The following is a 25,287-nucleotide window of genomic DNA, read 5'->3' as shown; positions in this document are numbered from 1 at the left end:
TAGTAGAATTCCCATTGTACAGTTTCTCAAAGAGGTAGGCCAATTGACGGATGAGAGATGTGTGAAGGAAGGTACAACATAATGGCTTTGCGGTTCAAGATCACATGCACGTTAGTGAAGCAGTCAGCCCACCAAGTAGAAGGAAGAGGTGTCAGAGGTTATGGGGAAAAAGCAGGAAAATGGGGTTAGGAGGGAGAGATAGATCAGCCATGATTGAATGGCAGGGTGAACTTGATGGGCCGAATGGCCTAATTCTACTCCTATTCCTTATGACATGAAGAGTCCTGGATGGGGCACGAATCGTGTCTCAGATTGCAGAAATCTACAAGGTTGATAAAGGTAAGTTTAATCCTTGCTTGTTCTAGGCAAGGAATTAGAATTTTTAAGTAGCAAAGATCTGAAATGCGCTTGATGCTTTTATAAAGGGTACTGCTGCCGGATGAGATCATGAGTCAATGTCGCGGGTACAGCAGGTTTACTCCCTGTCAGATTAAATGCAGTAGTTTCAAATAACATTAAAAAAATTGATGTACTGGTCTCATTGCTCAGTCTGATGACCACATGAAAAAGTCTGGGAAATATAGACCAGTGAGCATAACATCTGTGGTGGAAAGGATTCTGAGGGACAAAATATATATGCATTGGATAGACAGGGCTGATTAGGGATATTTTTAAGGCTGAGATTGATTCTTGATTAGTACTGGTATCAGAGGTTATGGGGAGAAGGCAGGAGAATGGGGTTAGGAGGGAGATAGATAAGCCATGATTGAATGGCAGAGTAGACTTGATGGGCCAAATGGCCTAATTCTACTCCTATTCCTTATAGCCTTATGGATTGTTAACATGGTTCTGTGCGTGGGGGATTTTTGTCCCAGGTATCTGATTTTTTTTTTTTAAGTAACCAAAAAGGTTGGCGAAGGAAAAGCTGTAGACATTGTCTATATGGACTTCTGCAAGGCATTTGATTAGGTTCTGCATGATAGGCTGCTCGCGAAGGTTTGATCAAATGGGTTCCAGAGAGAGCTAGCTGACTGGATAGAAAATTGGCTTTATGGAAGGTGATGATGGTGGAAGGTTGTTTTTTTAGACTGGACCCATTGACATTTGTGGTTTATATCAACAGGTTTTGTAAGCAAGGCTTTCTTTATAATGGTCTTCATCAATCAGGATATTGGGTACAGAAGTTGGGATGTTATGTTATAGTTGTACAAGGCGTTGGTGAGTCCACATTTGGAGTATTGTCTCCCTTTTGGTCACCCTACTGTAGGAAGGATGCTGTTAAGCTAGAAAGAAGGGCTTGAGGGCCTGAGCTATCGGGAGAGTCTGAGCAGACAAGGATGTTATTCCTTGAAGTGGAGTGCTGTTATAATAGCGTAGTATAAGATCATGAGGGGAATAGATAGGGTAATGCAGAGTCTTTTCCTCAGAGTAGGGGAATCAAGAATCCAAGGGAATAGGTTTAAGGTAAGAGTGGAAAGTTTTAATCAGAACCAGAGGGGTATTTTTTTCCTACAGACGGTAGAGGGTATATGGTATAAGCTGCTAAAGGGCGAAGTTGAGGCAGATACTGTAACAACATTTAAAAGACATTTGGAAAGAAGACCAAAGAAGAGCAAGGTGACGTGCCTCAATGACTATCGACCAGTGGCACTAACGCCGGTGGTGATGAAGTGCTTTGAGAGGTTGATCATGGAGCAAATCAACTCCTACCTCCACAAAAACCTGGACCCACTGCAGTTCGCTTACTGCCACAACAGATCAACGGTGGATGCGATCTCGCTGGCCCTCCACTCCGCTCTGGACCACTTGGACAACAAAAACTCATATGTCAGGCTGTTATTCATCGATTACAGCTCGGCATTTAACACAATCATCCCCTCCAAGCTGGTTACCAAACTCGCAGAACTGGGTCTCTGCGCATCCCTCTGCAATTGGATCCTCGACTTCCTCATTCACAGACCACTCTGTTCGTATTGGTGGAAATGTGTCAGCCTCGATAACAATCAGCACGGGAGCACCTCAAGGCTGCGTGCTCAGCCCCCTGCTGTACTCATTCTATACTCATGACTGCGTAGCCGGTCACAGTGCGAACTCCATCATCAAGTTCACTGATGACACCACTGTTGTGGGACGTATCACTGATGGGGATGAGTCGGAGTATAGAAGAGAGATCGAGCAACTGTCCATATGGTGCCAGCGCAATAACCTGGCCCTCAACACCAGCAAAACCAAGGAGCTGATTGTGGACTTTGGAAGGAGTAGGATGGGGACCCACAGCCCCGTTTATATCAACGGGTCGATAGTTGAAAGGGTCAAGAGCTTCAAATTCCTGGGCGTACATATCTCTGAAGATCTCTCCTGGTCCGAGAACACTAATGCAATTATCAAGAAAGCTCATCAGCGCCTCTACTTCCTGAGAAGATTACGGAGAGTCGGTTTGTCAAGGAGGACTCTCTCTAACTTCTACAGGTGCACAGTAGAGAGCATGCTGACCGGTTGCATCGTGGCTTGGTTCGGCGACTTGAGCGCCCTGGAGTGGAAAAGACTACAAAAAGTAGTAAACACTGCCCAGTCCATCATTTGCTCTGACCTTCCATCGAGGGGATTTATCGCAGTCGCTACCTCAAAAAGGCTGGTAGTATCATCAAAGACCCACACCATCCTGGCCACACACTCATATCCCTGCTACCTTCAGGTAGAAGGTACAGGAGCCTGAAGACTGCAACAACCAGGTTCAGGAATAGCTACTTCCCCACCGCCATCAGGTTATTAAACCTGGCTCGGACAAAACTGATTATTAATAACCCATTATCTGTTATTTGCACTTTATCAGTTTATTTATTCATGTGTGTATATATTTATATTATGGTATATGGACACACTGATCTGTTTTGTAGTAAATGCCTACTATGTTCTGTGTGCTGAAGCAAAGCAAGAATTTCATTGTCCTATCAGGGACACATGACAATAAACTCACTTGAACACTTGAACTTGACAAGTACTTGGATAGGAATGGTTTAGAGGGGTCAAACATGGGCAAGTGTAGATAGGATATCTTAGTCGCCATGGGCAAGTTGGGCCATAGCGCCTGTTTCCGTGCTATTTGACTATGACTGAATTCAGTTACAAAACATTGTTAGTTTTAGTTGCGCTTTAGTTGGGCGGCGCGACTCACGTCGCAGCGGCCTCTGCAGTCTGTCTGTCTTTTTGTTATTTTTTGTCCAGTTTTAATGTAGTTTTTATTTTTTTATTTTTTGATGGGGTATGTGTGTGTGTGTGTGTGTGTGGGGGGGGCGGGGGGGAAACTTTTAAAATATTTCCCCTGCACGGAGAACCCAACCTTTTCTCTGTCGGGTCTCCGTTGTCGTTGGGGCTGCAACGTGGAGCGGCCTCCAGCAGGAACGACCTGGGGCTCCAGTCGCGGAGCTGCGGAGCTACTCACCATCATGGAGCCGGCCGAGTTCGGAGCGGGTGGAGCTGTGGTGGCGCGCTGCTGTGACCTGACTCCGGAGATTCGGAGGCTTACCGCAGGTCTGGCAGAGAGTAATATCGGGAGCCCGCGGGTCCCTGCTGGGAGACCGCTTTTCGGGGCTTCCGCAACGGCGACTTCTCCTGCCCGAGTCGCGGGGTCGAGGAGTACCTGGAGCGGGGCCTTACATCATCGCCCGGCGTGGCTTCAACGGCTGTGGGACTTTGCTAGCGCCCGCCGGAGGCTCCAACAAGATCCGGAGCGCGGCCTTGCATCACCCGGCGCGGCGTTAATGGCCGCGGGACAATTGCCATCGCCCGCCGGGGGCTTTGACTCTGACATCGGGAGGGGAATGGGGAGTGCAGGGGAGAGATATGTTTTTTTGCCTTCCATCACAGCGAGGAGGAGATGCACTGTGATGGATGTCTGTGTAAATTGTGTTGTGTCTTGGGTCTTTTTTTCTTGTGTGTATGACTGTAGAAACAACATTTCATTTGAGCCTCTATGAGGTTCAAGTGACAAATAAATTGTATTGTGTATTGTGTATTGTGTAGTTGGAGGCCGATAACTATTGGTCTGATTTTACTCAAGGTTTTTGCGAAAGTTTCAGGTAAAACATTGGCTTATGTCATCACCCTGAATGACTGAGGACATTTTTGAGTGACTTGCAATCAAAATACCACAACTTTAAATTAAATTGTTAATGGGTGCCAAACAGAATTGGAAAGACCATGCAGTAGCGTTTAATCCATTTAACCTAGGGACTTTATTCCTTATGCCATAAACATATTATTAAGGTTCTTGCTTATACAGGCCTAAACACTTTACAGACTTCATCAATGACTTGCATTTTAATCTGACCACCACAATTGAAGGTGACAAAGTTAAAACAGGACTAATCCATCTAAAGAGGGGAGTGAATAGGGGCAACCTGGTTACTGTCATTTTATTCAATATCATGATTCATGAACATTTATTTAGATAAGGATAGCTGCAGTTTTATTTGGACAGTAAAAATGTTACCATCCCAGCATTCGAGGGTGCAGGATGGAACTCTGTGATGCCTCAGTTGGAAGTCCAGTTGAGTTTAGCAATGGTGAGCATAGCGTTGGCTGGTCTGTGATTTCCCTTAATGTCCCAGTCCTTACATTTCCAAGGAATAGAACCATGTGCACTTTTGGAAATTGAGGGAATATTTTCAGTAATTGAGCCTCCATAGCCCTATCCAGCAGAGAATTCTCAAGATCCACTGGCGACATGGTGGCGCAGATACAGGGACCCAGTGCCAGAGACCCAGGTTTGAACATGACTCCAGGTATTTGTCTGTACAGAGTTTGTACGATCTCCCCATGACTTGCAAGGTTTTTCACCCAGATCTCTGGTTTCCTCCCACATTCCAACACGTACAGGTTTGTCGGTTCATTTACTTGGTATAATCGTAAATTATCCCTGGTGTCTGTAGGATAGTGTCAGTATGCAGGCATCACTGTCGGCGTGGACACGGCGTGCCAAACGGCCTGTTTCCACGTTGTATCGCTAAACTAATCTGAACACTGCCCTATGGGCGAGGACATTTCACCTTACCTTAGTCCTGAATGTGTGGTTGATGGTTCGCATGGACTCGTTGGGCCAAAGGGACTGTTTCCATGCTTTCCATAACTCTCTGGCTGACCCTCTATTGTGAAACTGTGGATACATCATTCGTGCTTCAATCTGAACAAGCTCCATATGAATTTTTAGTGTTTTGTTTTCAGTCAGAGCAAACAGTATAAAATGAGTGACTTGGGAGGAAGTTTAACGAAGATTTGTGAGGCTAGTTTTTTAAATACCAATAAGCACAGATGCTTCTTATGTCCTGGCACATGTGGCTGAAGCAGCTACAATCGCAATGGTAAAGAGAAATTTAGACAGATACATGAATAGGTAGGTAACAGAGGAATTCAGACCATGTTGCAGAAAGATAGGATTCATTTATTTTAGCATCAAGATCAGCACCGACATGGTGAGCCAAATGACGCATTCAGTTGCTGTACTTTTCTATATTTACAAATATGTTTCCGTGTGGAGTAAAAGAAAATAGTGGAGAAAAGTATTTTGTGGGACAAATTTTAAGAGAAGCTCCTACAAAATTTGATAAAAATCCTGTATCTTTCAAAACCAGCAATGGCAGATCCCAAACTAAATATTTGAGCGTCCAATCTAATAACTGAGCAAGTGCCAGTTTACAACAGCTAAATCATCCACGCTTTATCTATTACCTTCCACATCTGCCGTTTTTGTTCAATTTTCCAAATTTTTAATGGAACTATTTACTGTTTTCATTTCTTCTTGATTCTCTGAAATTTCAGGAATGCCATACAATTTTAACACGTCCTTATAAAGCAGAAAATCATGCAGACAAGATGGGAGTGGTAACTGGCGAATACGTTGGTCAGAACGAAGTTGTTCACTTTCCAGTGCTGATCGAATTTTTAAACGACTGAGGTGAGCCAATGGAGGAATTTCATCTAAATTGGAACAGAAAATTAGGTAGTATTATTGATTAACATCAAAATGTAATGAAAAATAAAAATAATGTTATATACATTCAGTATAAATGAAAAGTGGATCATCACAGGCCTGTTGCAGTTCTCACTTTCGAGCAAGATGATTTCAAATTAGCATGGCATTACATATATAACCCAGTTACTATTTGTACCTGGATAATATCATGACTATACTTTGTTTTCTAAGTCCCATTTCCTAATACAAAACAATTAATATCAAAATTCCACTTCAATATAGACAAGATGCTCAAATTAAATAGTTTAAGACCAAAAAACAAACTTCTGGAGAAATCCAGTGGGTCAGGCAGCATCTGTGGTGAGAAATGGGCAGTTGACATTTCAGAGCAGTCCACGAGAAGGGTCTCCACCTGCTGAATTCCACCAGACGTTTGGTTTTGTTCCAGATTCCAGCATCTGCAGTTTTTTGATTTTGATTTTGATTTTGATTCAATTTATTGTCATTGCACTTTTCAGTGCAACAAAATGGTTTAGCCTGCAGTCATAACATAGAATAAATAACAAACACTCAACACAGTTTAAGTCCCAAAGTCATTGTCTCTTCCCTCCTTGCTCTCCCTCTGCGCTGAGGCAATCCAAGCTTCCGAAGTTGTGACCCCGCCGGGTGATGGTAGGTAAGTCCCGCGGCTGAATCCGTGCTCCGCAAGCGGGCCGGTTCAAACTCCGCGGCCCGGGGCGGTCGAAGCTGCCGAAGCTTCCGCCCTCCAGTCCAGCGGACGCAGCTGTAGTTGCGGGAGCTCCGGAAAACAGAACTCGAGCTCCCGATGATGTCGTCCACTGGCCGCGGCCGAGCCTCCGAGGCTCCAAAGTCGGGTCGGAAGTTGGGTCGCACCGCAACCACAGCCCCGAAGTCGGCCAGCCTCGTTGGTAAGTCCTGGCTCTGCCTCCACAGCCTCGAGGTCGGTCGCAGTTGGAGGCCGCCAGCTCCGCGATAGGCCTCAGCGCAGACAGACACGGAGACGGGGGATATGGCAGGAAAGGTTGCATCCCCCCAGAAGGAAGAGTCATAAAACATGGTACCCCCACCCACCCCCCCCCCCTCCCACCCACACACATACACAACTAAATAAACCGAAATAAACTGTAAAAACGGGACAAGGCAGCGCCGCCACTTCCGGAATTTTATGCCTCCATGCACTGAAGTGGTTTGAGCTTCATCATTCTTAACAGGTAGGATTACAACGGTAGCCTCTCAATCCTGTGAACTAGTTGTGACAGTTTTCAGAAAAAATACTCATCACTCTACGAGAGTGATCCACCATCTGCCACCTTGGACATTAGGAACCTCAACTGCCGACGAGTTTCATGTGTAACTGTACCAACATGGTCCAAGGATCCCAAGCTATCTATCCCCTGGCCAAAATACTGGATTGCTGCCACTGGCTTTGTTATCCTTGAGTAGTGGAAATGGAAAGTGAACAATCTGGAATTCGCCTTCCTGTGATGTTTGCAAATAAGTACTTGTCCATTAATATATTCAAGATAAAATTAACTTTATACTGCTCTGTGTTACCAACATTTATTGCCAATTATTTGTAATACTTAAAATAGATAAGGCATACCACTCTTTACATCTTGACAACCAAAAAAAAGAACCATCTGTTGCCGGCCCTGATTTATCCTGGTCTTTTCTTGCCTCCAGTTCTTCCCAACCCTACTTTCAGTCTGAAGAAGGGTCCCAACCCAAAACGTCACCTACACTTTTTCTCGAGACATGCTGCCTGACCCACTGAGCTACTCCAGCACTTTGTGTCTACCTTTTTCAAAAAAAAGAACCATTTATACCAAAAGTGGGTCATTTCTGACCAATTTTGCATCTACAAAATATGCTTGCGCCTCACATCTACACCATAATTTTGTATATTCCACACCAAACTTGTGTGGTACCTTTTGAAATAATATCTGTAAACTTTAGTAAATCCCCTTTACCCACAGCACATACTACCTTCCAAGGACTCCAAAATATAATTTCACTCTGATTGTCTATTAAAAAATCAATATTAACTATGCCAGGCTACCTTGATTTTTCCTAAATGCAAATCTACAATCTTTTTAATAATAATTTCTATTCTTTTTGCTATGTAAACTAACTAGCCTGTACGATTCTGCTGCCTCCCTCCTTTAATAAAGAAAAATTAACCCTTCCAATTAAACAAATCCTTCCCAAATCTAGGGAATTTTGCAAATTAAAAATTTGATTCCAATCAAATGGAATCTTCCCCAAAACTAGGGAATTTTGCAGAATTAAAACCAATACATTAACTAATCTATCGGGGCTCAATAACTGGTACCATTTACTGCGTGGTTGTAATTTTCTTCCAGTTCCCCCTCTTTCTAATTTCAGCTACTTTTGGGATGCTACTTTTATCCTCTAAAGTGAAGTCCAGAACATTGTCCGTTTACCCATCTATCATCTCCTGACTTTCCATCAGTAATTCCCCAGATGCACCATTGGTACAACCAATCCCTACTTAAACTTTTTTAAATATCTTCAATTATCTTCATAATCTCCTTATTATTAAACAGTTAGTCATTCTTTGCATTAAAAAAAAATATTTTGTTCAATCTGATCTAGCAACTGCCTAAATACAATTAAATAGTTTTCCTTTGGGTTTGCTACTATTCTCTCTCCGGAATATTTCTTTTTTTTTTTAAGTTTGTGTTTTCTGAGATATCCCCTTAAATGTTTACCTCAGTTAACTGTTCTGTAACCTAATTTACTACTGTCCTCTAAAAAATCAATCATGAGACATTTTCACCACAAGGACATTGATTAATCCTATATTGTGCATAATATGGGGTGGCACTGTAGCATAATTAGTTGTGAGGATGCTTCACAGTTACAGTGACTCGTGTTTGGTCCTGACCGATGGTGCTGCCTGTGTGGAGTTTGAACATTTCCCCTGTAGGCGAGTTTCTTCCAGTTGCCCCGACTTCCTCCCATATCCCAATGATGTGCAGTTTTGGCAACTTAATTGGTCACTGTAAATCGCCCCCAGTATGTAGGTGAGGGGTAAAATCAGGGGGTTGCGATTGTGAAGGGAGTTGATGGAAATGAGAGGAGAATAAAAGGAGGAAAGGAGATAAGACGATTGCCTTCCATCACAGTGAGGAATGTGGAGGAGCCACTATGGTGGATGTTTATGTCAAATGTTATGCAGTTGTGTGTCTTGTTGCTTTTTTACTGTATGGCAAAATAAATTCCTCGTATGTTGCAAAACATACTTGGCTAATAAATTACGATTAAGATTATGATCAAATGGATTAGAGAGGATTATAGTAAATGGCTGCTTAATTGTCAGCACTGATTTGACAGAGTGATGGGCCCGTTTCCGACACATAAATGTCAGGTCTAGCATAACCTGCTCTAAATTAATACTGTAACTTATACTGAAGGAACAATTTCTCCATCCATTACTTGATATTACAATCCCTACTATAATTGGCACCTTCTTACTATCTTGAGTGGGGGTAAGGGTAAAAACTTAATTGGGGTCATCAGGTGGGCACCCTCCTTCCTTGGTGTTTCGTTGTGGTGTTCCCACAACAACTCCAGAGGGCTCAACAGCAACACCTGGCGTCCCAGGTGCGCGTTCCCCTAAGTAGAAGCTGAAGCTAGCAAGAGACAAAGTTCGGCTAACATTTACATGCCCAGCCTGAAATGTGAATTCAGTTCCTATTTCCATGCTATCTGACCTGAGCAGTTCCAGCACTTTCTCTTTTGATGTCAAGTCAACAGGTTTATTGTCATATGCGGTGGTACAGCGAGCCACAAGTACAATGCATATCTTGCTTGCAGCAGAATCACAGGCACATAGACTCTGACTTGAGCTTTCCACCATCTGTTTTTTTCACTTTTCAACTTTTATCAGTACTTGACTCTCAACATTATTCCATGCAAACTGACATGGAGACTCTAACCCAATGAATTCAACGCTGAAGATTAATGCGTCACCATGCTCCTCTAGTCATTGCACTGCATTGCAAGAATTTGGCATATTAAAAACACGGAGCAGTGAAGGGACTAGACCAGTAGGGTATGTTGTGTATGCAGCACCATGTAACTGATAAAAAAGTAATATACATGAGTGTTTTATAAGTTCTGTTTTATTGACTATAATTATAATAAAGTCCCATTGTAATTTGTATTTAAAACAATTACATACCAAAATGTTGCTGCTCAACGCAAGTGGAGCTTGCATTGCGACAGAAAATAATCTGATCCACTGACAGAGGAAGCCTCTTCCAGTTTGTAAACTCCAGTACAAAATGAAGCATTCTGTCACCGGCTGTATTTAACCTGCAGATTTAAAAAATAAAATGAAATGAAATTTGAAAAAGGAAGATATTCAAATACCACAAAAGCACATAGAAAATGCAAAGCATTCGGCATCTGTATAGTTCTATATAACAAATAGTGCATCTGCAAATAAAGATTTGAGAAGGAAGACATCGTTTATTTTTTCCACTCCTTCTCCTTTGCAATTTAAAATATATATTTTTACTCACTTTACACATTCTGACAAGAAACCTGCTAGCTTATACACTGCTTTTCTTGACTGAATATCCCTTAGTATTATCTGTTCTAATTTCAGATTCCCAGCATCTGTAGATGTTTTGCATTTCATAGCACTGTTACTCTTCAGCAGAACAATGTAAAGGAAGCTTCCTCAATTGGTTTCCAGCCCATCACTGCTCAACTCAGGCAGGACCGACAAGTAAATATTTCAATAACAAGGAGCATGATAATGGGTAAGGTCATTTATCAGCAAGACAATGTTGATAATTCACACACCCTTACAGCTTAGCCTGTTTGTGACAGGTATTTAAAATGACTAATTAGAATTGCATTTAATATCAGCAAGAGAGTTGCCCCGGCCCAGATTTGTGCCTGAAGCCAATCCCTAGTACGCAGTGGGTCCCGGGCCCGACAGTGGTTAGGGTCAAGGAACTAGACACGTAGCTGCAGCATTTGAGCTTGCACCAAAGACTTCAGAAAGTCTCCACAACTCTCCTCTCAATTATCAGGGTAAGTTAACCAATGGCACTGCTAATTGTTCTTTCTAAAGTGTTGTGGATGTCCCTGAGCTCAGTACCCCTTCATTGGATTTATCTGCAAACTGATGACCAACATCAGCAACTGCAGCACTTTCAAAGATAGGAACTCTATCTGATCGCCTGTGGACTCCTCTACCCATCCATTGTTTCCACCCAGGCTCAACACCCACAACACTACCATGCTTCGATCAGAGGCCCATAGCAGCACCACCCCATCTGCTGATCAGATACGCACAGTTCACCAGTCATTGGCAGCTGACTAATCCCCTGATCCTCCCCATTGCACCCCACTCAAGCCACAGTTCCAACATCCAATCCACAACAATCCTCACATGAATGCCACTATTTCACACTTAGCCCTTAGACTTCCCTGCTTTTCTTTGCATCCTATACTGGTGCAAAGTGCAAAGAAAAAACGCACCCTTTTTGAGCAGTGGGCAGTGGGCCCACATCTAAAGCAACTGTTGGGACAGCATGCAATGAGGAATACACTGCCAGTAAATGTCCTGGCCAATGTGCATTCATGTCATTGGAGCCATCAATGAATTTCTCAAATTTCAGTGAAGGACATAATTGGGTATCTGAAGCTGGTCGCAGTATGTGTGAAGTGAGAATCATGTATGATATTTTGAAAAATATATATTATTTTTTGACAAAAGGCATGAGTGATGATGATCACTGGTATAAATCACAGTAAAGGTTTGATACAATTTTGTAAAGAAATGAAGCCTGATAAATAGCCAGAGATCTAATTTTAAAAACTGCTTTATCATTAACATTGCCAAAATGGCAGTGATAAACTTTGCATTCTTTCCAATTCAGAAAATAAAATGCAGCTTAGCATAACAGTATCTTTATTTACAGCAAAAAGGGATAGCAAAAGTGAAAGTTTAAATCCTAGGCATTCATTTTTTAAAAGCTTTAATTCTTTGGCAAAACTCGAGGTTTATTGCCAAAAAGGTTTTTTTTTTCTTTTCTTAAAAGAGTGCACACCCAGAAAATTGATGTTTCAGTTGTATCAGCAAAATGATACCAGGCTCTTGAGCCAAGCAAAATAATCAGTCATACTGATACTTGAAAAAAAAAAAAAATCAGAGGAAATGAGTTTCCAGTGATGGATTATGTAACACTACATTAATTCACACACCAGTTAACTTGACTTACTGTTGAAGATGGGTAAACTCACCATTGTACACAACACTTATGGGGCTTTTTCACGGGGCGACTTGACGCAAGATGTAACCAGAGTGAAGTGGTCGTGGTCTAGCACGATATCACACGATATAACGGGGTGTAGATAAAGAGTTCCCACGGTACTCGGCATTTCCGTTATTTGTGCAAGTGACTTGTCCGTCTCCCGAGCTTTCCCGTTAAATCTTGAATGAACATTGTGAACTACACGTGGCACAAATGATGTCACTTTTTTTTCCACACACTATAAATATCCTCCCTTGGTTGAATTGGCTCATTTGGAGACTAAGTAGTTTCGAGTACAGGATGGTGGTTTTTTTCATTGACGCGCTGTATGCAGCAGCCCACTATGTGCATCGAGGATGCTTGCGTGAAGGCAGAAGGGAGAGATTAATTAAAAAGAGAATTAAGAGGAAGTCTCACTGGGTGTGAAAGAGCAAAGAGGCCATCTCTGCGCTTACTACAATTCACAATTGGGGAGTGTGCCGTGGCAGGACAGCTATATTGATGGGTAGCCGACCACAGGAACACTACTGCATGTTAGCAGAAATGCATAGCAAATAAGCTGACTTTCTAGTGTTGTCCTCTGAAAAGTGCTTCCTATAAGATGTTCGTCCGCAAAACCTGCCATTTAGCACATTGCATTGTCCCTTTTAATGCCTGAGTTTAGGCTTGTTGCGGAGGTTAATGAATATAATGTGTTTAAAATAATCTAGCATGCCTCATTTGTTGATTTTCTTGTTTGCGAGGCCCTTTTATAGACTAATGTTTGGTGTGATGCACCTTCTCTCAATATGTGCAAGAAGTCGTCTTTTTATATTAGTCAAATAGGAATAAAGACTTTGTCTCACATTTACCAGTGCTGAATTGGCTTATTTTATTTTCTACCGAGAGGTGAACCTTTCAAACGTTTAAATAGCTCAACAATTGATGGACCTGAACACTCAAAAATGAAACTTAATGAAAATGTGATTATATCACCTCCCTTCAGCTATTTTGTGTTTCAGCATGAGAGGGATTATAACATTAGAGACATGTAGTGATGTGTTAATGAAGAATTGCAGACATCAAGCTGATAGTAAAAAATATATTTATTTAACAATGAGGTAAACAAGCACTGACAATCAAACTGCTGAGGTAAAAGCTTTATCACACTTCAGGCTATCATAAAATGTGGAGCCACCAACAGAAACAAAGTAATGTCCAAGAGGAAAAGACACACATATTAACATACAGACATTTACAGCAAACCCAATCTGTCGAAGATTGACACAAAAAGCTGGAGTACCTCAGCGGGCGGGACAGTCAGCATCTCTGGAGAGAGTCTGAAGAAGGGTCCATTTTGTGTCTATCAGTCATATCAATTTACACGCAAATCTTTGATCTTAAACTCATGGTCCAGTTTTGCTGCACAGCGTATTATACAAGTTCACACCAGTGTAATATCCGTGCATAACATAACACAATCAATGACTATCACTGCTGCTGTCCTAATTCCCCATTTACTCCCCTAATTCCCATTTACTGGTGCGCTCCTCTAATTCCCCATTTACTGGTGCGTTCCCCAAATTCACCATTTACTGGTCCCCTCCTGTATTGTTCTATTTTCTCTAAAATCGCCCTTCCCATTCCCAGGTTTAAAGCTGGGCTGGGATATTAAAACACAAGCAGACAGGGAATTTTGGAACGGCACTGCGGCACAATAGTGGAGTTGCTGCCTAACCCAGAGATTAGTGCGGGTGTCACAGGTTATGGGGAGAAGGCAGGAGAATGGGGTATGAGGGAGAGATAGATCAGCCATGATTGAATGGCGTAGACTTGATAGGCCGAATGGCCTCATTCTACTCCTATCAGGGAGAGTTAGATTTCGCTCTCAGGGCTAACGGAATCAGGGGAGATGGGGAGAAGGCAGGACGGGGTACTGGTTTTGCGTGATCAGCCATGATCATAGTGAATGGCGCTGCTGGCTCGGAGGGCCAAATGGTCTACTCCTGCACCTGTTTTCTATGTTTCTAAAGCCACACCATCATCTCTCATGGATGGACGGATGCTAGCCACAAGGTAACCTCTAATAACCTCTCTCTTCTCCCATTTCTTACCCTTCCCTCGCCCGCACCCCACCCCACCCCACCCCACCCCACTGTGGCCCATCTAGACTCGCACCTCTTTCAGCCCTCCCCTCACCCCTCTCACCCCCCCCCCCCAAACATTCCTTCCCCATGCTTCACAATCCTATCTTACAGACTATGCTTTAATCTAGGGTCTTTGTTCAAACCATCTGCCCCCTCGCCCATGTCCATCTATTACCTGAGATAGACACAGAATGCTGGAGTAACTCAGAGGAACAGGCAGCATCTCTGGAGAGAAAGAATAGGTTTAAGGAATGGGTGAGTTTGGGAAACCCATTCCTTCCATCCAGAGATCAAAATGCTGGAGTAACTCGCTGAGTTACTCCAGCATTTTGTGCATCTGCTGTTCCTTCCGACACCTGCACGCTTGATCCTGCCTCCTCTTTTCCAGCTGGAACCGAAACGTCACCTATCCATGTTCTCCAGAGATGCTTCCTGCCTGAGTTATTCAAGCATTTTGTGTCGAAAAGTGGAACTTGCTACGAAAAGTGGAATCAGATACAATCAGCAGGTTTGAGACATTTGATTTGAAATTTGAAATTTCCAAACACTTTTTAATCAACTCGCACCGAACGACTAGTTCCAAAGTTTTCGCCAGTTAAAGGATATTGAGAACACCTTTTTTACTCACCTTCTGTCCCCTCTGTCCAGCTTCCGGGTTTACCGTTCGCAGGAGTTCCCACGGTAACCGCAAGTTATTACGGATATCGCACGGATATCGCACTGGCCACTACGTTCATATAATGTTGCAATGCTCAACCACAAGTGTACAAGTCACTCTTGGAGAAATTCAAGCTTGCTTGAATTTTCTCCCGAGTCACCAAGTTACACGATTACCTGCCGTTAGCACCACGGTGGTCCACGGTGGTCCAAGAATGCCGTACTGTTATCGCACGAGGTTCCCACGATGTTAAACTCTGGTTAACTCTTGCGTCAAGTCGCCCCGTGAAAAAGCCCCATAAAATAACCAACAAACTTAAAGATTATTTTTTCTGATAATAAAAAACCTCAAATATTTTGAAGCAAAACAAAATAAACGAAATGCATGGTCAACATTAAATTACCATTAATGTGCCAATTTTCTTTCATCATGAACCATGAAGTCTTAAACTGAAGAATACAAACATCAAACTTGTAATGGAAAATGCCTTCATGAAGTAACTTAATGAACAAAATAAAGAATGTAGAGATTTGAATTTTAATTCAAGATCAAATAATCAGTCATTATTACCACCGCCACACGATGGCAGCCTCGCCAACAGTCTGTTTTTGTCTTGTTTTTGTTATTTTTAGTGTGTTTTAAAAGTGTGTGTTAATGTTCTCTGGTTTGTTTTATGTGGGGGGGTAGGGGAGGGGGTCGGGGGAAACTTATTTTCAATCTCTTACCTTGCCGGAGATGCGATTGTATTCCGGATCGTATTTCCGGTCGCACTGCAGTCTAACATCATGGAGCTGGAGGCCTTGCTCAGGACTGACTTTGAGCCCCGCCACGGGGCCGTGGACTTACCATCGGAGCCGATCCCTTGCCTGTGAATTTCACCATCGCGGAGCTCGCAGTCTTGGGTTGAGACCGATGTCGGGAAGCTCAAAACGACGCAGAAGGTTTCGACCAGCCCCAATCCGGGGTCAGATCGTCCAGCGTGGGGGAGCTGAGATTCCCCCCCGATGCAGGAGTTTGATCGCCCCGATGCGAGGGCCCAAACGCCGTCGGCTACGGGAACCAAGATTGCCCGTCAACGGAAGGCTCGAGGCTCCCCGACCGCGGGAGAACAAAGAAGGGAAGAGATTGAACTTTTTTTCGCATTCCATCGCAGTAAGGAATGTGGAGGAGTCACTGTGGTGAATGTTTATGTTAAAATGTATTTTGTGTGTTCTGGTGCTTTTTATTGGTATGACTGTGGCAAATGAAATTCCGCCTATGTTGCAAAACATACTTGGCTAATAAAATATGATTATGATTATTGTTATGATTATTATTTGGGCCAGATTTCTATTGTTCAGAATGAAACACGCCTAGCATAAGAAACATTGTAATTAAGAAAACAGTTTCTATTGCTCAGTTACTGTCATTGGTATTGGTTTACATTGTCATATGCACCAACGTAGCGAGTAATTTTGTTTGTGTTCTAAACAGTCAAATCATGACACACCTAAGTATAATAGGTAATGGCAAGGATAAAAAATAACCAGATTGTAGAATGTAGTCTTACAACATTGCAGTATTACAGCTGCAGAGAAAGTACAAATAAAAAGAAAGATGAAGGGCTGAAATAGAAACATAGAAATTAGGTGCAGGAGTAGGCCATTCGGCCCTTCGAGCCTGCACCGCCATTCAATATGATCATGGCTGATCATCCAACTCAGTATCCCGTACCTGCCTTCTCTCCATACCCTCTGATCCCCTTAGCCACAAGGGCCACATCTAACTCCCTCTTAAATATAGCCAATGAACTGGCCTCGACTACCCTCTGTGGCAGGGAGTTCCAGAGATTCACCACTCTCTGTGTGAAAAAAGTTCTTCTCATCTCGGTTTTAAAGGATTTCCCCCTTATCCTTAAGCTGTGACCCCTTGTCCTGGACTTCCCCAACATCGGGAGCAATCTTCCTGCATCTAGCCTGTCCAACCCCTTAAGAATTTTGTAAGTTTCTATAAGATCCCCTCTCAATCTCCTAAATTCTAGAGAGTATAAACCAAGTCTATCCAGTCTTTCTTCATAAGACAGTCCTGACATCCCAGGAATCAGTCTGGTGAACCTTCTCTGCACTCCCTCTATGGCAATAATGTCCTTCCTCAGATTTGGAGACCAAAACTGTACGCAATACTCCAGGTGTGGTCTCACCAAGACCCTGTACAACTGCAGTAGAACCTCCCTGCTCCTATACTCAAATCCTTTTGCTATGAAAGCTAACATACCATTCGCTTTCTTCACTGCCTGCTGCACCTGCATGCCCACTTTCAATGACTGGTGTACCATGACACCCAGGTCTCGCTGCATCTCCCCTTTTCCTAGTCGGCCACCATTTAGATAATAGTCTGCTTTCCTGTTTTTGCCACCAAAATGGATAACCTCACATTTATCCACATTATACTGCATCTGCCAAACATTTGCCCACTCACCCAGCCTATCCAAGTCACCTTGCAGTCTCCTAGCATCCTCCTCACAGCTAACACTGCCCCCCAGCTTAGTGTCATCCGCAAACTTGGAGATATTGCCTTCAATTCCCTCATCCAGATCATTAATATATATTGTAAATAGCTGGGGTCCCAGCACTGAGCCTTGCGGTACCCCACTAGTCACTGCCTGCCATTGTGAAAAGGACCCGTTTACTCCTACTCTTTGCTTCCTGTTTGCCAGCCAGTTCTCTATCCACATCAATACTGAACCCCCAATGCCGTGTGCTTTAAGTTTGTAAACTAATCTCTTATGTGGGACCTTGTCGAAAGCCTTCTGGAAGTTCAGATACACCACATCCACTGGTTCTCCCCTATCCACGCTACTAGTTACATCCTCGAAAAATTCTATAAGATTCGTCAGACATGATTTACCTTTTGTAAATCCATGCTGACTTTGTCCAATGATTTCACCACTTTCCAAATGTGCTGCTATCCCATCTTTAATAACTGACTCTAGCAGTTTCCCCACTACCGATGTTAGACTAACTGGTCTGTAATTCCCCGTTTTCTCTCTCCCTCCCTTCTTAAAAAGTGGGGTTACGTTTGCTACCCGCCAATCCTCAGGAACTACTCCAGAATCTAAAGAGTTTTGAAAGATTATTACTAATGCATCCACTATTTCTGAAGCTACTTCCTTAAGTACTCTGGGATGCAGCCTATCTGGCCCTGGGGATTTATCGGCCTTTAATCCATTTAATTTACCCAACACCACTTCCCGGCTAACCTGGATTTCACTCAATTCCTCCAACTCCTTTGACCCGCGGTTCCCTGCTATTTCCGGCAGATTATTTATGTCTTCCTTAGTGAAGACGGAACCAAAGTAGTTATTCAATTGGTCCGCCATATCCTTGTTCCCCATGATCAATTCACCCATTTCTGACTGCAAGGGACCTACATTTGTTTTAACTAATCTCTTTCTTTTCACATATCTATAAAAACTTTTGCAGTCAGTTTTTATGTTCCCTGCCAGTTTTCTTTCATAATCTATTTTTCCTTTCCTAATTAAGCCCTTTGTCCTCCTCTGCTGGTCTCTGAATTTCTCCCAGTCCTCCGGTATGCTGCTTTTTCTGGCTAATTTGTACGCATCATCCTTCGCTTTGATACTATCCCTGATTTCCCTTGTTATCCACGGATGCACTACCTTCCCTGATTTATTCTTTTGCCAAACTGGGATGAACAATTTTTGTAGTTCATCCATGCAGTCTTTAAATGTCTTCCATTGCATATCCACCGTCAACCCTTTTAGAATTAATTGCCAGTCAATCTTGGCCAATTCACGTCTCATACCCTCAAAGTTACCTTTCTTTAAGTTCAGAACCATTGTTTCTGAATTAACAATGTCACTCTCCATCCTAATGAAGAACTCAACCATATTATGGTCACTCTTACCCAAGGGGGCACGTACAACAAGACTGCTAACTAACCCTTCCTCATTACTCAATACCCAGTCTAAAATAGCCTGCTCTCTCGTTGGTTCCTCTACATGTTGATTTAGATAACTATCCCGCATACATTCCAAAAAATCCTCTTCCTCAGCACCCCTGCCAATTTGATTCACCCAATCTATATGTAGATTGAAGTCACCCATTATAACGGTTTTGCCTTTGTCGCACGCATTTCTAATTTCCTGTTTGATACCATCTCCAACTTCACTACTACTGTTAGGTGGCCTGTACACAACACCCACCAGCGTTTTCTGCCCCTTAGTGTTTCGCAGCTCTACCCATACCAATTCCACATCCTGCAAACTAATGTCCTTCCTTTCCATTGCGTTAATCTCCTCTCTAATCAGCAACGCTACCCCACCTCCTTTTCCTTTCTCTCTATCCCTCCTGAATATTGAATATCCCTGGATGTTCAGCTCCCAGCCTTGGTCACCCTGGAGCCATGTCTCCGTGATCCCAACTATATCATAGTCATTAATAGCTATCTGCACATTCAACTCATCCGCCTTATTACGAATGCTCCTTGCATTGAGACACAAATCCTTCAGGCTTGTTTTTACAACACTCTTACCCCTTATACAATTTTGTTGAAAAGTGGCCCTTTTTGATTTTTGCCCTGGATTTTCCGGCCTGCCACTTTTACTTTTCACCTTGCTACCTATTGCTTCTACCCTCATTTTACACCCCTCTGTCTCTACGCTCACACATTTAAGAAACCCTTTCCCTTTAACTCCATCCTCCACTAGCCCATTCGACACCCCACCCCCCTTATTCAGTTTAAAACCACCCGTGTAGCAGTGGCAAACCTGCCTGCCAGAATGCTGGTCCCACACCTGTTAAGATGCAATCCGTCCCTTTTGTACAGTTCCCCCTTACCCCAAAACAGATCCCAGTGATCTAAGAATCTAAATCCCTGCCCCGTGCACCAGTTCCTCAGCCACACGTTCAGGTCCCGTATCTCCCTGTTCCTGCTCTCGCCAGCACGAGGAACTGGAAGCAAACCGGAGATAACAACCCTGGAGGTCCTGCTTTTCAGCATTTTTCCGAGCTCTCTAAAGTCACGCTGCAGAATATTCATCCCCTTCTTTCCGACATCGTTTGTGCCGACGTGCACTACCACTTCCGGATGTTCACCTTCGCCCTTGAGGATTTTCTGCACTCTGTCCGTGACATCCTGGATCCTGGCACCAGGAAGGCAGCACACCATCCTCGCATCCCGTCTGTTGCCGCAGAAACCCCTGTCCGTACCTCTCACAATGGAGTCTCCTACTACAATGGCGTTGCCTGCCTTAGGCCTTTTTGGTTTTGGCTCAACAGCCCTATTCGCATCACAAGCCAGTCCGCCGCCCAGTGTAAACACCTCTTCTGTCCCGACAGCTTCTAAGTGGGTGAACCTGTTCACAAGAGGTACAACCCCCGGGGACGTTGGCATTCCATGCTTCCCTCCCGTTCTCACTGTCTCCCACCTTCTCTCTTCCAGTACCTTAGGTGTAACAATCGTACTGTAGGACTTGTTGAGGAACGACTCCGTTTCTCGGACGAACCGGAGGTCATCCACTTGCTTCTCCAGTTCCCCAACACGGCCCTTCAGGAGCTCTACCTGGATGCACTTTTCGCATTTGTAGCAGCCAGAGGTACCAGCGGTGTCCTTGACCTCCCACATACTGCAAGCATCACACTGAATCAGCTTGCCTGACATCTCCTTCTTTCGTCTCTCCCTCTGCAGTGTTTTGCGTAGTCTCCTCTCCTCAGCCTCCTCTCCGAAGACTCTCGAGCCAAAGACTCACACTTTTCTCACAGGGCACTTCACTCACTGCCGCTCCCTAAGAGCAGTCTTACTTAAGTTGACTGATAAATTGCCTGATTTACCAATTTACAAACCAAATTCCTCAGTTTTCAACTGTTTTCCCTGCACTGACTCACTTCTCTCCTCCCACTTGGGCTAGAGCCAATCAGTCGTATCTCTTGCTAATCTCCTCCTGCTGCTGCTGTTGTTGCTCCCAAAGCTACAGCAGTTCTGAGTCAAGTCTGCCTGTCCTTGACCTGTACTTAAACTGTTTTCACTTCTCTCCTCCCACTTGGGCTAGAGCCAATCAGTCGTATCTCTTGCTAATCTCCTCCTGCTGCTGCTGTTGTTGCTCCCAAAGCTACAGCAGTTCTGAGTCAAGTCTGCCTGTCCTTGACCTGTACTTAATCTGTTTTCACTTCTCTCCTCCCACTTGGGCTAGAGCCAATCAGTCGTATCTCTTGCTAATCTCCTACAAATGATGTAGGATTGGCAGATCAGGACTATACCCTTCGCTTATGAGAGGTATGTTCAGTATTTGATAATAGCAGAGAAGCAGCTGTTGCTGAATCTCGTGATACGTGCCTTCCAGCTTATGTATCGTCTGCCCGATAGGAGAGGGTAAAAGAGGAAAATATAAAACAAAGCTTTACACTGTACCTCCACACATGAGACAATAATAAACCTAGACCTATCTATCTCCTTCCTGTACTCTGTCTCAACATTATTTGAGATCCTACCCACTGCAGTGGTGTCACCTGCATGTCTTTAAAGAATGATGCCAACAGAGACTAGAACGGTGTGTAATAACTGATGCAGTGGCAAACCAAGCAAAAGCATTGCTTACTTTGAAATAAATTTAGCTCAAAGATGTACAATGAAACAACTGACCAATGCATTGATTGCTAAGCTACTGCTCTTTAATGATATAATCATTGTCGGTCAATCTTGGACTCTGGCCTTTGCAGCAGTCTCACCATCTCTCCAAGAATCTCCATCACAATAATTTACTGATACAGCTAATTTCTGTGTACATATTTTTATAATTTAATGCAGGATTATAGAAAATAATCACATTGCATGGTTGGTCTACTTTCAAATGACCACTGGGAAAAATAACAGCAGTTCTGCAATGTTAGGATTCTGATATAGAGCCACAAGAAGTCCTAAGTTTCTGGGCAATTGTTTATCAGTGTTTTCCCAGCTATGCTCTCCTCCTGATGATGTCCAGTGGTGAGGCACAAGGTTGTGGCAATTCTTACTAGTATTGGCTACTGTACCTAGATAACCTGTGAAAACAATGCTGAAGTAACTCGGCGGATCAGACGGCATCTCCGGAGAACATGGATAGGCGATGTTTCGGGTCGGGACGCATCAGAAGAAGTGTTCCGATCCGAAACATCACCTATCCATGTTCTCCAAAGATGCGGTCTGACTGCTAAGTTACTCCAGCACTTTGTAAACATTATAAAACGTGTAATTGAGATTCGGTTTCCTTAAGGTAATAAATCCCAATCTTTGACATTTTAATGTAGTCATTTCCAAAATGAATATCTGTGTTAAGACAGTTAAGCCTGGCCTCGGAGCTGGGACAGCAGCAGCGGCCGCCCGGCATCGGAGCTGGGACGGCGGCGGCAGCGACTGGGATGGCGGCAGCGGCAGCCTGGCCTCGGAGCTGGGGCGGCGGCAGCGGCGGCCTGGCCTCGGAGCGGGGACAGCGACAGCGGCTGCCTGGCCTCGGAGCGGGGACAGCGACAGCGGCGGCTTGGCCTCGGAGCGGGGGCAGCGGCCACACGGCATCGGAGCTGGAGCAGCGGCAGCGGCGACCTGGCCTCGGAGCTGGGACAGCGGCGGCCTGGCCTCGGAGCGGGGACAGCGACACCGGCGGCTTGGCCTCGGAGCGGGGACAGCGACAGCGGCGGCTTGGCCTCGGAGCGGGGGCAGCGGCAGCGGCCACACGGCATCGGAGCTGGAGCAGCGGCAGCGGCGCCTGGCCTCGGAGCGGGGACAGCGACAGCGGCAGCTTGGCCTCGGAGCGGGGACAGCGGCGGCTTGGCCTCGGAGCGGGGGCAGCGGCAGCGGCCACACGGCATTGGAGCTGGAGCAGCGGCCGCAGCGACCTGGCCTCGGAGCGGGGACAGCGACACCGGCGGCCTGGCCTCGGAGCGGGGACAGCGACACCGGCGGCCTGGCCTCGGAGCGGGGGCAGCGCCAGCGGCCACACGGCATCGGAGCTGGAGCAGCGGCAGCGGCGACCTGGCCTCAGAGCTGGGACAGTGGCGACCAGAACTCGGAGCTGGGGCACGTTCCGGCGGCAGCGGCCACTCGACCCGACCGCGGGCCCAGTGGACGACAGCGGCGGCTGGGACAGCAGCAGCGGCCTCGGCGCAGAGGGAGAATAAGAAGGGATGAGACAAAGACTTAAGACTTTTGCCTTCCACCACAGTGAGGAGGTGCCTGGTGAACTCACTGTGGTGGATGTTAATTTGTGTTTATTGTGTGTTTTGTCATTATTACTATATGTAGGACTGCAAGGCAACAAAATTTCGTTCAGACCGCAAGGTCTGAATGACAATAAAGGCTACTTGTTACTTGTTACTTGTATAGGTACAAATTTAACATGAACAGATTAATCTGGAGAACTTGAGGTTAAACAAAGTAAATCAAAGACCGACAACAAAATAAAACTCAGGTTAATTTTCACTTCTAGATTCTTAACAGAATACCAAATGCCAAGGCTTCGATTTGCTACCTGCTCTCGATTTGTACTCTTGCCTGGAATTTTTCATTACAAGGGAGTTTTTATTTTGTGCATAACAGAATTACAAAAGCTTTTATGTCCTCACGATGCTCCCAATAACAGATGCAATTTAATCTTCAAATGACAAATGATGTTTACTTCATGCCTCTATTTTTAATGTCTTTGGTCATGAAAAAATACAACCCCACCTGGTTTTCACGCAGGGATTAAATTGCAAAACCAGAAAATTCTTATCAGAGGAAATGATAAATGCAGAAGGCATGCCTCCTGCTACGAGTAGTCAATCATTCCAAATCTGGCAGGTCTGAGGAAGAGGGAAGAAATTGACTGGAACCCACAAATGTGGGGCAATGAGGGAGAGGGCGGCATTGTAACGAGAGCCCTGAAATTAATTTAAATATATATCTACATAATACGAATACTTTTAAAATGAGATTAGAGATATACGTGCACTTTCATGCCTAAACTGTTATGCATAATTTAGCAGATTTCAATCCTTGTTCATATCCCTAAACACCAGTAGAATTAGAGTCCCAGAGTCATAGTGATAGTGTGGAAACAGGCCCTTCCACCTAACTTGCCCACACTGGCCAACATACCCCAGCTAAACTAGTCCCACCTGCCTCCGTTGGTCCATATCCCTCCAAACTGTCCTATCCATATACCGTCTAATTGTTACTTAAACATCGGGATAGTCCCAGCGTCAACTACCTGCTCTGGCAGCTTGTTCCATACACCCAAGACCCTTTGTATGAAAAAGTTACCCCTCAGATTCCTATTAAATATTTCCCCCTTCACATTAAATCTATGTCCTTTGGACCTCCATTCATCTACTCTGGGCAAGAGACTGTGCATCTACCCGATCTATTTATCCCATGATTTTTTACATTAATTATTCCTCTCATAATTAAGGGAAGGGAATACCCTGATGCACTGCAAAGCAAGATAGCAAGCTTTAATGGCTATTGTTCAGTGGCTCTGCCATCCACCATCATGAATTGCTTTGAGAGGTTGGTCATGGAGCACATGAACTCCAGCTTCTCGGACACCCTTGATCCATTGCAGTTGCCTATCACCTAACTGGTCCACAACAAACGTCATGGTGCCCTGAAATGGTGGGACTATGTATAAACACTTCTGTAATTTCTACATGGTGAAACCAAAATGTATAAAAATGGCCTTTATTAAAATCTGGCAATGTGCACTTTAACCACATGTGATTTTTTCTATTACAAATCTCAAATTGTGGAGTACAGAGGCAAATAAAGAAATGATGGGTCTTTGTCCCAAACATTAAAGGGCCTGTCCCACTTTCAAGACCTAATTCACGATCTCTGCCGAGTTTTCCCTTGACTCATACTCGCAGCATGGTTGTCACGAGGTTATAGGAGGTCGTAAAAAAGGTCGTGAATTAGGTCGTGAAAGTGGGACAGGCCCTTAAGGAGGGCACTGTACATGGCAAGATTAGCAAGTTTACAGATGATACAAAAGTGGGTGGTTTTGCAGATCGTGAAGATGGTTGTGAAACATTGCAGCAGGATCTTGATTGATTGGCCAGGTGGACTAAGGTACGGTTGATGGAATTTAATACAGAGAAATGCGAGGTGTTTTGGGAAGTCTAACATGGACAGGACATACACAGTGACTGATATGGCTCTGGGGAGTGTTGTAGAGCAGAGAGATCTAGGAGTGCAGGTGCATGGTTTCTT

General features: G+C 44.3%; 1 protein-coding gene across 3 annotated transcripts in view; it reads right to left on the bottom strand.

Annotated features, from left to right (window-relative positions):
- Positions 1 to 5,419: 5,419 nt before the first annotated feature.
- The window catches only part of asb3 (ankyrin repeat and SOCS box containing 3), a 79,236-nt gene continuing 59,368 nt past the window's right edge, over positions 5,420 to 25,287 (bottom strand). For all 3 annotated transcript variants that reach the window (XM_033025237.1, XM_033025240.1, XM_033025239.1), the window contains 2 exons: positions 10,200 to 10,333; positions 5,420 to 5,976 (listed from right to left, as the gene is read on the bottom strand). In XM_033025237.1, the coding sequence (XP_032881128.1) occupies positions 5,750 to 5,976; positions 10,200 to 10,333 (361 nt within the window). In that variant the 3' untranslated portion in view covers positions 5,420 to 5,749. The remainder of the gene's footprint in view (positions 5,977 to 10,199; positions 10,334 to 25,287) is intronic.

Source organism: Amblyraja radiata, chromosome 8 (assembly GCF_010909765.2).
Source record: "Amblyraja radiata isolate CabotCenter1 chromosome 8, sAmbRad1.1.pri, whole genome shotgun sequence".
In the NCBI taxonomy this organism is placed as follows: Eukaryota; Metazoa; Chordata; class Chondrichthyes; order Rajiformes; family Rajidae; genus Amblyraja; species Amblyraja radiata.
This window is presented reverse-complemented; position numbering and strand designations above follow the sequence as displayed.